Below are 14,713 nucleotides of genomic sequence, written 5' to 3' on the forward strand. Positions count from 1 at the left end.
TAGTATATAATAGTATAATAGATATAAATTTATTAATAAATTATTAAAATTTGAAAATAATTATTATTTTAATATAAAAACAAAATAAAATATTTACGATAGAGTGAAATTAACAAAAATAATTATTATTTCTGTTTCATATTATTTTAGAATAGCTGAATCTTCTTAAAATGTTAGTAAAAATATATATTTTAAATTTTTGACTATTTTTTATTTTTTATTTACATAGGACTGGGTTAACCGGTTCAACTAGTGACTTACCGGTTGAACCAATAACCCAGTAACTCAGTAGCTTGACCGGTTTAATTACCAGTTCGGTTCTGACAACTATGCACAATATCCACTTGTATTTATTTACTAACCCACCTACCATTCAAGCTTCTCTATACCAATAAAAACTTATTCATCCTTCTCTTTTTATTACCAGACAAGATGAGGTGCGAATCCACTTGTATTTTGTTACCAGACAAGATGTAGTGTTTTGTTATCTTGCATGCATCTGCTACCTTTAAAATAAATGATTCAACATAAAACTACTTTTTAATTTTTATCATTTATTTATTTTTTGTTTATATTACAGTTAACTAAATAGTTTTATCTTTGCTAAACAGTATGATAAGAAAATAAACAGGACAAAAAGAGAATAGAGGCTAGGAAGCCAAATCACGCTGCACCACGCCACCACCACTAGAAAGCTGGTCATCTGGTTCAATGATTTCGATTAATTTGGTCTTCAATATTTTCAGCTATGCCATGTTAGCACATCTTGCTTTACGGATTAATAATATGTTTTATTTAATGGTTTGGTTTATGATTTTCAACTTTGGAATTAGAACATTGAAGGTACAAACAAACATATACATAAGGTTTGAGTTTAAGTAAATTTTTTATTGATTTCCCCGTCAACCAAAAATCATGGTGATGATCTATAATTTTCTTATCTAAATTTTTAGAGTTTAATTTTAATGCATTAAAGTACAATTTAATTCTGATGCATTTAAGTGTTGTTTGAGTTTGAATTTCTCTGTAGATTATATCACAGAGATGTCATGAAACTTGACCCTTTCTGAGTTTATATTAGTTGTGTCAAGGGGATCTTAAATGCTTCCTTGATTAATGGCTCTCAAGGGGATGGAATGTGTGATTATGTGTGACACCTTTTAATCATTTTTTGGCTCCTGTGTTAAGTGTTGCAGTTATCCAGCTAGGGAATGGAATGAAATTTGTACATTTACTGATGAGAATGAATTACAATTACAATTCTATGTCAATTTAAAATAATAACACTAATACTTATATATCAACCTATAGTACTATGCTGTTACATACAGAAAGCAAAGAATCTATAAACCACAAGTAACCTATAACAGCCATAACAAAATTACCGAACTCAGCCTAATCCTTGCTTACTACTAACATACAAAAATTGCTACTACCACAATCTTTGCCCTATGCACTTCATATTTATAACATTATAACTTTCTCAATGAATCTTCATTTGCTCAAAAAGAAAAAGGCTGCTAGTGCTTAAATTTTTATTTTATTAGATAGAGATATTTTATAAAATTATCGCAAGATTTTGCAGAAAAATATGAAGATGACAGTTATAACGATATTGTGAATGAAAGTTGTAAATAGAGAAGATAGATATCACAATATATCCTGGTTCAATCCCAAAATGGGATCTACATCTAGTCTCCACCACAACAAATGGTAGAACTTTTCACTATAAACAAATTCAAGTTACAAATACCAATTCAAGCCAAATACAAAATCAAATATCTCAAATGCCACTCATGGCTTTTTCTCGATGTTCTCACATCCTAGCTCTTCTCACTCTCTGAGCTCTCTCTTTCTGATGAATATACTTAACTCATATCAGCTATCCTTAAATTGAATGAAATGATGAAGACATGAAAACTCTTAAGAAAAAAAGGTAATTGCACAATATCAATCGAAAAATAAAACTAAGTTTTCCCTTCCTTTTTTACTTTGAACGTTGCAAAGTTTGTACACTTTTTGCCTATTTTTGGCAGGCTGCTCCTTATCTGTCCTTGCGAAATTCTGTTCTACATCATCCATTTCTTCTTTTGATTTTGTACGAGAATGATGTCTTCCATGAATTCTGCTTTTGCATTGATGCAGAGACCGCACCTCATGAAATCATTCTTGCTCAGGCTCCTTTGCTCTCCAAATTGTGCTTAGTCCAGATTGCTCCAATTTGTTTCTTGCTGCACCAAAACAAACACATTAGAAACTCAACCATAGATGTTTGCCATCATAAAGTTAGTTTCTTAATTCAACCGAAACCAGCAAGAGCAACACCAGGAAAGGTAATGAAAGGCCTTAGATTTGGGTATGAGTCAAGGCATAGTGCAAAAGTAGCTTACAGAAATAAGAACAAAAGAAGAAAAACATTAATGACAAAGGCAAGAATGGAAAGGGGAAGAATTCATCATTCTCAAGGCCACTTGCTCAATACTGTGTCATGCATACTTATGAGCTAAACAACAACTTATGATAAAATAACAATAATTGCCATATAATACTAGTCAAAACTAAAAACTTACTCAAAAGACATGCTTCAGAATTCATTTCTTCCTTGAGTTGAGCAACAATATTTTGAGATCACCATATCAGTTACTCAGCCTAGATTTCAGCATTACTTGCTCCAAATAACCAACTTTAACCATGCTATATTGGAATTGGAAAAGGAGGCAACAATCTCAAAGAGTTTTGTGGAAAATTGGAAAAAGACACGAGATAAATTTAATGCTTGTGCTTACTTGTTTATGATCCCATTAAAATGTTATGAATCATAAGAGTAACGCAGTGTAGGAGTATACCTCTAAGAGTGGTCCAGCTTGAAGTTCCAGTCTGAGACAAGAATGTGTACCTCTTTGTCCATGTACTCAACCAGAAAAGAATTGCCACGTACAAGACTTTTAAGATCTTTCTGCATTAAGAAAAGTGCAACAAATAACTCAATTATTGTAGGGCCTTAATAATAATAATAATAATAATGATGATGATGATGATGATGATGATGATGATGATGATGATGATGATGATGATGAAAGACTTTGGGCCAAGCTCATAACCCCTTAACCCTTCCCACTCCAACAGCAGACACATACTCCCCAGCAAAATACATACTCCCCTCCCTTCTCTCATGTTATTTTCATCAATAATAAATTCTCATATACTTTTATTTTGAATATTTACACTACTCCTCTTCTATTCTAACTCTATTATATCCTATCAAGTGTGCTCTCTTATGTTGGTATTATTCCAAAACTCTATTGAAGTAGTCTAAACTTGAAGAAGAGGAAAATAACCTTTAATTCAAGTATTACCAATTACTAAGACATTAAGCCATTAAGGTGATTTTTTAGCTTGATAATTACTTATATCTTTAATTTTTGTCATGTTTATAATTATGGGTATTAATAAATCCGAAAATTTAGGGTTAGCATAAGATAGAATTTGGGATTATTTAGTATATAGGTTCTATTATATCAATTGATGTTAAGATTAACTTATTAGAGTTATTATTGTTATGTTTGTGGTATTAGATACTCAAAGAAACCACTCTCCTTGCTTGTTGAAACCTGTGGAGTAGAAGTTCCTCTTTTGGATTTTAGTCATTGAATAAAGTGTAAACTTTGTATTTATGATTAAATTGTAGCATTGTATCATTTTTTTCAATTATTGAAAATAATTTTAAAATTTTTTATTTAGTTATTTACTAACTTATTTGTCCATATGATGTTTATGTTAAATATTTTACAAAGAAAATCCCACTTGAGATATAATATTTTGCGTTGAAATGAATGAAATTGTCATTTGAGAAATTAAACACTAGTGTAAATATTATCTTGCATATACACTTTGAATGTAAAGTTAGTATTGTATTGATGATGCACTTATTGATTTGTTTGACAACTTTTAGTTTGATCATAATTTGACAATTTGTATGTCAAAACATTTTGGAAGGTTTTATAACAGAAACTGCAGATATTAACAGTATCAAAAGTAGCCATTGACTAGAGTGGTGATTAACAGTATCAAAAGACAGGAATCAGTTTTGGGTAGAAATTTGGAAATAAAAATAAGATTATGTAGGAGAGAATGAATATGACGTTGGAGAAGATGAAGTGAAGTGGGTTTGAGATAGGGAGCAAAAGAGTTACCTGTTTTAAGACGTTGAGTCATTGTGAATCAGTGTCCGGTCAACAGAAATGTAGGGGATGTGGGAAATGGATGGCCAAATGTGGGGGTCCTTCCTCTCTATGCCTTCACCCAACAACGGACATTCGAAGATTTGGAGAGAATGTAAAGAGGCAGGCAGCGTTATGTTGCCCAGAGATGTCAAATCTTCACGTCTTGCGATTGTCAGATGCTTGAGTTTTGGGAACGCTGGCAATGCGAAGGACGTAAGTGAACCACAGCTGTTGTCTATGAATAGTGTCTGTAGCGAGTGATGTTGTTGTTGCTGTTGCATTGGGAATTCTACATTCTTGCAATGTATGATGGACAGATTTCGCAATGAAGGGGGCAAAGAATCCCCTGGAAATGATATGGCTGATGAGCACTTTGAGATAAATAAATAACTGAGAGAGGTTGGTTGGGTGTGGGTCATGGCCTCAAACACATACTCCACAAGCTGCTTTCCTGAGATACTTAGATGTTGCACTGAAAGTGGTAGGTCCCGCATTCTTGCTTCCTGTTTGCCATATATTTCCAATTGGCTTATGATGGGAGCTCTTGGCAGATCACAAGCAAGCTCCTCGCACTTTTCAATGACAAGTGATTTCAAAGATGGAAGGAAAGTGGGCAAATCTCCTCTTAACTTAGGACAGTGCTTTATAACAAGCTTCTCCAGTTGAGGAAATGGTGCATCATCATCATCACATGCAAATGACTCCCATTCCTCCCAGCAACCCATATCACGAAATGATACATATTTAAGGGATCGGAAGGGTTTCTCCTGATGACGGTGAGTTGCATCAGACTTATAGAATTCACAACCAATCTTCTTCACCATATCAAATCCTGAAATCTCCAATCTCGTTAGAGCGGGTAACTGTCCAAGTGAAGGAAGCACCCAACAATTCCTGCATCCACCCAACACCAACTCAGTCACGTGGTACGAAGACTGCCCTATCCAATCCGGAAACATGGTACCTCTGTAACACCTGATGAATAGCTTCTTCAAGTCTTTGTGAGGACGTAATTTGTCAAGTACATCTTTTTCAGTTTGGGAATCACAATCCTCACTTTCTTCAAATGATGACCATGACCACTTCAAATATAAAGCATTCAGGTGTATTTTTTCATCCATCCTTGCATTCGATGCTTCACCACTATTCTTAACATTCTCTAGTTTCCCAATATTCAAATACCAATGAAGATGTGCTAGCTCTCCCAATTCTCCAATCCCATTCTCTTCGTGTTTGCCCGCAATATAGTGACTTAAAAATTGCAAATCTTTTAATTTGCTCATCTTTTTTGGCATCTCTTCTAAACCTGTGCCGTCAATATCAAGATACCGCAAATTCACAAGATGTTGCATGTTGGACGGAAGCTTTTTAAGTTTTTCACAGTATCTCAACTTCAAGGTTTGTAAATTGTACAAGCAACTTAAAGAATCAGGCAAAGTCACGATGGATGTGCATGAAAGATCCAAATAACGCAAATGGATCAATTTGCCAATAGAACCACGCATCAAGTTTTCATCATCTGAACAAAAATTAAATGACAAAACTCGTAAACACTTTAATTGTTCTAGTAAGTCACAAGAAACGGCTACTCTATCTCCCACTGAGAATAGACCATATTTATCAAAAATTTGCAACAATGTCCTCGCATGTTTTAACCTATCGCATGCTTCCGTGATCTTCATAAGCAAATCCTCATCATTCGTGGGAGCACATGACAAGTGACGAGTTTTCGTATCATGCTTGACGGTATTCTTGAGTTCAAAGATTCTAGAAAAGAACTTCCCACCATAGAACGTTGCTAAATCATGCATGAGATCGTGCATTACAAATGAATTTTTAGCAGAGTTAGAATGTTGAAAAAATGATCTCGAAATCAAATCATCAAAATATTCATAACCAGTTTCTTCCAAAGTGTTTCCACTCTTTGGTTGTAGCAAAAGACCTTCTGCCATCCACAATAATGTCAATTCAACTCTATCAAATTCGAAGTCCTTCGGATACAAAGAACAATAAACAAAACAGCGTTTTAAATATGATGGGAGGTGGTAATAGCTGATTCTCAATGCAGGAAGAATCCCACTGTCCTCCTCAGAGAGTTCCCAGAATTCACTATTCAAAACATCATTCCACTCCTTTTCATTATCTTTCCCTCTCAATAATCCTCCAACTGTTTGAGCTGCCAAAGGTAATCCTTTACATTTTTCTACAATTTTTCTACCAATTTCTTCTAAAGCTGAATGATCTCGGGATTCTGCAGGATCCCATGCTCGATTTGCAAACACTGACCAGCATTGTTCTTCATCCAACAAACTCAAATTGTGAGATTCATTATGTTTAGTTTTCACCATAGAAGCAACCGTATCAAGACGGGTTGTTACAAGAATCTTGCCTCCCTCACTTCCACATTCAAAAGGAGTTAGAAAACATTCCCAATCCTCACGATTACTGCTCCATAGATCATCCAGAACAACCAAGAAGTTCGCCCCCGCTAGTGCATTCTTCAAATGATTTTGAACTGTATCTAAATCATTTGAGTTACAAGGACTGCAAATTTTCTCTATCACTGCCTTTGTCACCTTAAGAACATCAAATTCCTCCTCACCAACACAAACCCATGCCTTGAATACACGAAACTTCTGGTGAACTTTGTCATCATTATAAACCACTTTAGCCAAAGTAGTTTTTCCTATCCCACCCATGCCCACGATGGGAATCACAGACAACTCACCATCATTACCATCATCTAACAACAATTTCAGTATGGTATCTCTCTCTTTGTCCCTTCCAACGAATATGTCAGATTTTTTAACTAGCGATGTTGATGGAAGCTTCCCTGCCATGTTCTTGGCTGCAATATTTTCTAAACCAAGGATATCTTTGTGTTTTGCAATATCTTCTAGTCTAGCAATGATGTCTTCAATCCTAGTAACCATCTCCCTATCTTGTAAATTGAGAAAGCGAAACAGGAAGTTACCTGGTGGATCCTTCTGAATGGAAGCTTTGGTGGCAACTTCATCCAACAAGTCATCAGCATCATAGACAGCATCTTGGAGATTTTCAAGCCACCTCTTTACAGCAGGGTCAGTGATCTGTTTCTTCTCAGCATCATTCAGCACAGTTTCAACCACGTTTAGAATGTTCTCCAGCTTTTGAAGCAGCTTCTGGTCAACCTTCTTTCCTCGCATCATCTTGATGATGGCAGGATCGGACAGCCGATTAAAAAGAATACCAATAAAAGAAGAGAGAAAAGCTCCTCCAACAAGTGAAGCAGTCATGTTCACAAGAGCAAGACTAAGAAAGGGAAGGAAAGGGAAGCGGTTTCTGTTTGCACTCTGAACTCAGAATTCTCTCACAAACACAGAGAGTATAGAAGTGGTAGCAGGTCAGCTAAATATTATTGTAATGTGGTGCATGCTGAGATTGTTATAATTGACCAATAATAATATATGTTATCCCTTTGGTCTTCATGAATAATATATGTTATCCCTTTGGTCTTCATCTTTCCATTTTTTGTTATCAAACAATATGAGGTGTGAATCCACTTGTATTTTGTTATCAGACAAGTTGTAGTGTTTTGTTACATACTACAATGAATATATCTGCTACCTTTTAAATAAATAATTTCAACATAAAACTAAAGAGAACAGAGCCTAGGAAGCCAAATCACGCTGCACCACCACTATAAGTGGGGCATCATCTGCTTCAATGATTTCAATTAATTTGGTCTTCAATGTTTTCATCTATGAAATGGTTTGATTTATGATTTTTCAGCTTATGGATTTAGAACGATTGTGAAGGTACAAACAAACATGGTATGTATATAAGAGGTTCCATTTCTAATAATGTGTCATATGTATAAGATAAATAACAAAAATAGAGTGATAAATTTATGTGACCAATGACAACTTTAAATATTATCCTTCCGCTTTTATCATTATATTTTTTGGTGACAGCAACATTTGGAATACAATGTAGAAATGAAAAACTATCATCCTAAAAGTTTCTTCTTCTACAATACACTCCCACACTTGGCTCTAGTGCAAAAAAATTAAACAAATAAGTGTCAATTAGAAATATAAGATGGATCCTTTACAAGCTTCATAACAGCAACTATAGAAGTGCTTCTTCTACCTCTCAAGAACCAATTAAAACATTTTGCAGAGAGTTTTGGATATCTCTTCAATTCTGGATTATTTCTGTTGACAAAATATAGGCCATGGCTTACTTTGTAACCATCCAATAACTCAAATAAATCTAAAAAGGACCATGCAAAATACCCCTTTATAGTTGATTCATTCCTGCCAGGAAAAAAAAAGGTAGACGAAGTGGAAAATTAGGAAACTCAAGCAAATTTACAAAACAATCTCAAAAGTACTAGTACGACCGTTTATAACAGTTTATGAGAACTCATGAAATGCAGCAAATAAAAATTCTAATGAAGAGACTAAGGTAGAAGAGTTACCCAGGCAATATATCCTAGTTCAATATGAATCTATATTCAGTCCCCAACACAAAAAATGGTGGGATTGAATTTTCACTAATCAAGTTTAGATTATAAATTTGTCAAGATAGATTACAAGCCACTCATGCCTCTCCTTTTTTTTCAACAGAAAAGTGAACACCTCACACCAAACACTCATTTTGATTTCTACCTCATAGTATCCTATAGAATAAGGTGTTTCGAAGAAAAAGAGACTGACTCATTAGAACCATCATTCACTCGATTTCTCAATTATCATTTTATTTTCCCATAACTTTTCCTATCACATAAGTATCTTGCTTCCCATATATTAGAGCCCTGTTAAGAAAAATAAAAAATAAAAGGAAAATGAAAAAAAAAGCACGAATATAAGAGATTAAGAGTTCTCATGAATTTATATTATGAAAGAGAAAATTAGGAAACGCAAGAAGTATATATTATGTGTCTCAAATATCAACAAAAATTTCATAGCTGAAGGTATCAAGTGTAGCACCTATACATGCATGCAAGTATTTCACCCTTGACACATCTTGTAATGATGCATTGCTTGGTATTCTTTGACCTGACCACATGATAATTCAAGCCAAATCTTTATCAGTAACTATATAGCACCATAAAATGCATGCATTTGAAGATAAATTTATTATATCGTTCGCTAAAATTATATTATCTTGGTTCTTCATGCAATTTAAGATGCTCACTTATTGGAAAGGAAATATGCTACATAGCTATACAGTAAAATAATCTAATTGAAAAATAAAATACACTAAAAAAAACACCCCTTGATTTGAAAATGGACTCTCTGCATCAGCCAAAACATAGATGGTGGTAGTTATACATAAATGAGTAGTACCCATAGTTGAGGACATTAATGAAAACTATGAAATGCTAAGAAACCTGAATGTTGAACTGCTAGTTGGAAATTTCATGTCATTTTTGCAACTAATAATAAAAATTTAAAAACACAGAATGTCAATCATAATGAATAGATAGTGGTTAGTCAATTGCTATTTTTTTTGCCTTTTGGGAGTAATATGTTGAAAGAGGTTTTACCTTGATGCCCTGTTTTGCATTACTATAACATAGAACTAAATCAATGTGTTGGGGCCTGGGGGTTGTCATTGTGAGAAAGCATGTTACTAATCTTTTTCCCAAATGACATAATGAGCAGTGAAAAATAAGGCTCATAGAATGAGGATTTGTAAGGTTTAGAATGAAATATAGATGAGAAAAAACAATGCTTTACCTGTTTTAAGATGTTGAGTCATTGCGAATCTGTTTCCCATCAACATAAATACCGGGGATGTGGGAAATGGATGGCCAAATGTGGGGGTCCTTCCCCTTTATGCCTTCACCCAACAACGGACATCTATAGATACTGAGTTCCCTTAAAGAGGCAGGCAGCCTTACTATGTAGTCCAGCTTAGGGCACTCTGAAATTGTTAATTCTTGGAGGGAGTGTGACTGTGACACCTCCAGAGATGTCAAATTTTCACTCCTGCTTGTTTTAAGAACCAAGAGATTTGGTTGGGTGTGGGTCATGGCCTCAAACAGAGACTCAACAAGCTGGTTTCCTTCCATTGTTAGTTGTTGCAGTGAAAGTGGCAGGTCCCGCATTCTTGCTTCCTGCTTGCCAGATATTCTTAATTCGCGTATGATGGGAGCTCTTGGCAGATAACAATCAAGCTCCTCGCATCCTTTAATCTGAAGTGTTTTCAAGGAGGGAAGGAAAGTGGGCAAATCTCCTCTTAACTTAGGACAGTACTTTATAACAAGCATCTCAAGTTGAGGAAATGGTGCATCATTATTATCATCACATGCAAATGACTCCCACTCCTCCCAGCAACCCATACGATAAAATTCCAGATATTGAAGGGATCGGAATGGTATCTCCTGATGATGATCAGTTGCATCACCCTTATAGAATTCACCACCGATCTTCGTCACCATATCACAATGTGAAATCTCCAATCTCATTAGAGAGGGTAACTGTCCAAGGGAAGGAAGCACCCAACAATTCCTGCATCCAATCAGCTGCAACTCAGTCACGTTGTGATATGAAGACTGCCCTACCCAATCCGGAAACATGGTACCTCTGTAACGCCTGATGACTAGCTTCTTCAAGTCTTTGTGAGGACATAATTTGTCAAGTACATCTTTTTCACTTTGGGAATCACAATCCTCACTTTCTTCAAATGATGACCAACTCAAATATAAAGTAGTCAGGTGTATTTTTTCATCCATCCTTGCATTCGATGCTTCACCACTATTCTTAACATTCTCTAGTTTCTCAATCCTCAATGAGCCATGAAGATGTGTTAGCTCTCTCAATTCTCCAATCCCATTCTCTTCATGTTTGCCCGCAATATAGCAACTTAAAAATTGCAAATCTTTTAATTTACTCATCTTTCTTGGCATCTCATCTAAATCAGTTAAAAAATCATCAAGATGACGCAAATTCACAAGATTTTGCATCTTGCTAGGAAGCTTTTTAAGTTTTCTACAGTTTCTCAACTTCAAGGTTTGTAAATTGTACAAGCAACTTAAAGACTCGGGCAAAGTCACGATGGATGTGTATGAAAGATCCAAATAACGCAAATGGATTAATTTGGCAATAGAACCATGCATCAAGTTTTCATCATCTGAAAAAAAATTAAATGACAAAACTCGTAAACACTTTAATCTTTCTAGTAAGTCACAAGAAACGGCTACTCTATCTCCCACTGAGAATAGACCATATTCATTATAAATTTGCAACAATGTCCTCGCATGTTTTAACCTATCGCATGCTTCCGTGATCTTCATAAGCAAATCAGCATCATTCCTGCGGCGAGCACATGACAAGTGGCGAGTTTTGGTATCATGCTTTGCTGCATTCTTGAGTTCAAGGATACAAGAAAAGAACTTTCCACCATAGAACTTTGCTAAATCATGCATGAGATCGTGCATCACAAATGAATTCACATAAGTGTTAGAATGTTGAAAAAATGATCTCGAAACCAAATCATCAAAATATTCATAACCAATTTCTTCCAAAGTGTTTCCACTCTTTGGTTGTAACAAAAGACCTTCTGCCATCCACAATAATGTCAATTCATCTCTATCAAATTCAAAGTCCTTCGGATACAAAGAACAATAAACAAAGCAACGTTTTAAAGACGAAGGAAGGTGGTAATAACTGATTCTCAATGCAGGAAGAATCCCACTATCCTCCTCAGAGAGTTCCCAGAATTCACTATTCAAAACATCATTCCAATCCTTTTCATTATCTTTCCCTCTCAATAACCCTCCAACTGTTTGAGCTGCCAAAGATAATCCTTTACATTTTTTAACAATTTTTCTACCAATTTCTTCTAAAGCTGAATGATCTCGGGATTCTGCAGGATCCCATGCTCGATTTGCAAACACTGACCAGCATTGTTCTTCATCCAACAAACTCATATTGTGAGCTTCATTAAGTCTAGTTTTCACCACAGAAGCAACTGTATCAAGACGTGTTGTTACAAGAATCTTGCAGACCTGACTTCCACATTCAAAAGGAGTTAGAAAATTTTCCCAATGCTCACGATTACTGCTCCATACATCATCCAGAACAACCAAGAAGTTCTTCCCCGCTAGCCCATTCTTCAAATGATTTTGAGCTGTATCTAAATCATTTGAGTAACAAGGACTGCAAGTTTTCTCTATCACAGCCTTTGTGACTTTAAGAACATCAAATTCCTCCTCACCAACACAAACCCATGCCTTCACATAAAACTTCTGCTGCACTTTGTCATCATTATAAACCAATTTAGCCAAAGTAGTTTTTCCTATCCCACCCATGCCCACGATGGGAATCACGGACAGTTCACCATTGTAAGCATCATCTAAAAGCAAATTCACTATGGCATCCCTTTCTTTGTCCCTTCCAGCAAATATATCAGATTTTTTAACCAGTGAGGTTGATGGAATCCTCCCAGACATGTTCTTGGCTGCAATCTTTTCTAGACGAAGGATATCTTTGTGTTTTGCAATATCTTCTAGTCTAGCAATGATTTCTTCAATCCTAGTAACCATCTCCCTATCTTGCAAGTTGAGAAAGCGAGACAGGAAGTTACCTGGTGGATCCTTCTGAGTGGCAGCTTTGGTGGCGACTTCATCCAACAAGTCATCAGCATCATAGACAGCATCTTGGAGATCTTCGAGCCACCTCTTGACAGCAGGGTCAGTGATCTGTTTCTTCTCAGCATCATTCAGCACAGCTTCAACCACGTTCAGAATGGTCTTCAGCCTTTGAAGCAGCTTTTGGTCAACCTTCTTTCCTCGCATCATGTTGATGATCTCAGGATCAGACAGCCTGTCGAAAAGAACATTGAGAAAAGAAGAGAGGAAAGCTCCTCCAACAAGTGATGCAGCCATGCTCACAAGATCAAGAAAGTAAGAAAGGGAAGTGGTTTCTGTTTGCACTCCAAACTCAGAATTCTCTCACAAACACAGTATGGAAGTGGTAGCAGGTCAGAGAAGTATTATTGTATTGTGGTGCATGCGGAGATTAGTATAATTAACCAATAATAATGTATGTTGACTTCATTTGTTTTATCCCTTTGGTCTTCATGACAAAGTTCATGTGAAGCTTCTATTGTCCTTCTCCAAAGCTGTGAGATGCTTTTGGTTTCTTTGGTCTTCATCATTCCCTTTTTTAAATGAACTCTACAACGAATCATTAGGTGGAAAATGTTTAACAATATCCACTAGTATTTATTTACTAACCCACCAACCATTCAAGCTTCTCTATACCAATAAAAAATTATTCTCCCTTCTGTTTTTGTTACCAGACAATATGAGGTGTGAATCCACTTGTATTTTGTTAGCAGACAAGTTGTAGGGTTTTATTACATTGCATGCATCTGCTACCTTTAAAATAAATAATTTCAACATAAAACTACTTTTTAATTTTTATCTTTCATTTTTGTTTGTTTATATTACAGTTAATAATTTTTATCTTTTATTCCAAATGTAGTGAACTGATAAGTATGATGCTTAACAGATTATGGGGATCATCTTCCACCAACTATGAGAAAACCAAGGTGAATGGTCCTTGATTATATACAAAGAATAAAAAGGTTGGTATTTACACAAATATTTGTTGATTTAGTATTAGACTATAGAAATATCAAATATGACACTTTTGATTATAAATTAAATTACAGCATGGGATAATGAAGATGCCTATATACTTGAATTTGTTGCCACACTCTGATAGTGCCCAAGTAAAAGAAAGGAAGATATCTATATGACAGGTCACATTACATAGCGCAAATTGAGTCACTAACTATGTCCATTCCTCTTCCCTTCTTGCTGTTTACAATCTACATCATCGTCATGAGCTTTGTTTTCTTATAGGTTCAAGGCTCCGTGCACTAGATCAAATATGATGCTTAAAGAAAAGAAAATTCATGTGATGTCACATATTAAATCAATGAGAAAATAAACCAGAAAACCATGTATTCAGCCTTTATCTATTTCTGGCTTGTACACTTCATTAAGAGGGAAATATGATTTCTAAAAGCTTCCTTTTTTTCCCCTCAGTAGGTGATTCTAAAAGCTAAACACATAAATTGAAGACATGTATCCCAACAACCTCAACAACATTTTCATGCAGTCTTCAATAATGGTCCAATCTGATTTTTCTATTAAAAAAATTTATTATATATGTAAACTATTTTTACCATAACAAGCCCACGTATTAAAAAGAGATGGCACAAGGTCAACCACTCACCAAGACTAGAAAACTTATCAGAACGTTCACACAATTTTCTACAAGCAAATTCAAAAAACAATCTCAAAAAAGTACTAGTATATGACAGTTTTTTAAGCTGTAATGATGTATTGCTTGGTGTTTGACCAAACCACACAATAATGCAAACCAAATCTTTATCAGTAAGACAGTAACTATATAGCACTATAAAATGTATGCATTTTGAGATAAATTTAGTATATCATATGGACTGAAATTATTCAAAAATATATA

The 14,713-nt window shown here is 35.1% G+C and overlaps 2 protein-coding genes across 4 annotated transcripts; both read right to left on the minus strand.

Moving 5' to 3' along the window:
- Positions 1 to 1,650: 1,650 nt before the first annotated feature.
- Positions 1,651 to 7,720, minus strand: LOC112755934 (putative disease resistance RPP13-like protein 1). Of its 3 annotated transcripts, XM_025804291.3 has the most exons (4): positions 4,194 to 7,663; positions 2,847 to 2,956; positions 2,571 to 2,694; positions 1,651 to 2,231 (listed from the first exon to the last, which is right to left on the minus strand). In XM_025804291.3, exon 1 carries the CDS (start codon positions 7,496 to 7,498, stop codon positions 4,199 to 4,201), a length of 3,300 nt encoding a protein of 1,099 aa, XP_025660076.1. In that variant the 5' UTR covers positions 7,499 to 7,663; the 3' UTR covers positions 1,651 to 2,231; positions 2,571 to 2,694; positions 2,847 to 2,956; positions 4,194 to 4,198. The 3 variants fall into 3 exon arrangements, with proteins under 3 accessions (XP_025660076.1, XP_025660083.1, XP_072062246.1); XM_025804298.3 differs by lacking the exon at positions 2,571 to 2,694 and having other exon boundaries at positions 4,194 to 7,720; XM_072206145.1 differs by lacking the exon at positions 1,651 to 2,231 and having other exon boundaries at positions 2,603 to 2,725.
- A 409-nt stretch (positions 7,721 to 8,129) lies between these two features.
- Positions 8,130 to 13,237, minus strand: LOC112755952 (putative disease resistance RPP13-like protein 1). The gene is made up of 3 exons (XM_025804310.3): positions 9,950 to 13,237; positions 9,197 to 9,265; positions 8,130 to 8,521 (listed from the first exon to the last, which is right to left on the minus strand). The coding sequence occupies exon 1, from the start codon at positions 13,099 to 13,101 to the stop codon at positions 9,955 to 9,957; it is 3,147 nt and encodes a 1,048-aa protein (XP_025660095.1). The 5' UTR covers positions 13,102 to 13,237; the 3' UTR covers positions 8,130 to 8,521; positions 9,197 to 9,265; positions 9,950 to 9,954.
- Between the last annotated feature and the right edge of the window lie 1,476 nt (positions 13,238 to 14,713).

Source organism: Arachis hypogaea, chromosome 2 (assembly GCF_003086295.3).
Source record: "Arachis hypogaea cultivar Tifrunner chromosome 2, arahy.Tifrunner.gnm2.J5K5, whole genome shotgun sequence".
Lineage (NCBI taxonomy): Eukaryota > Viridiplantae > Streptophyta > Magnoliopsida > Fabales > Fabaceae > Arachis > Arachis hypogaea.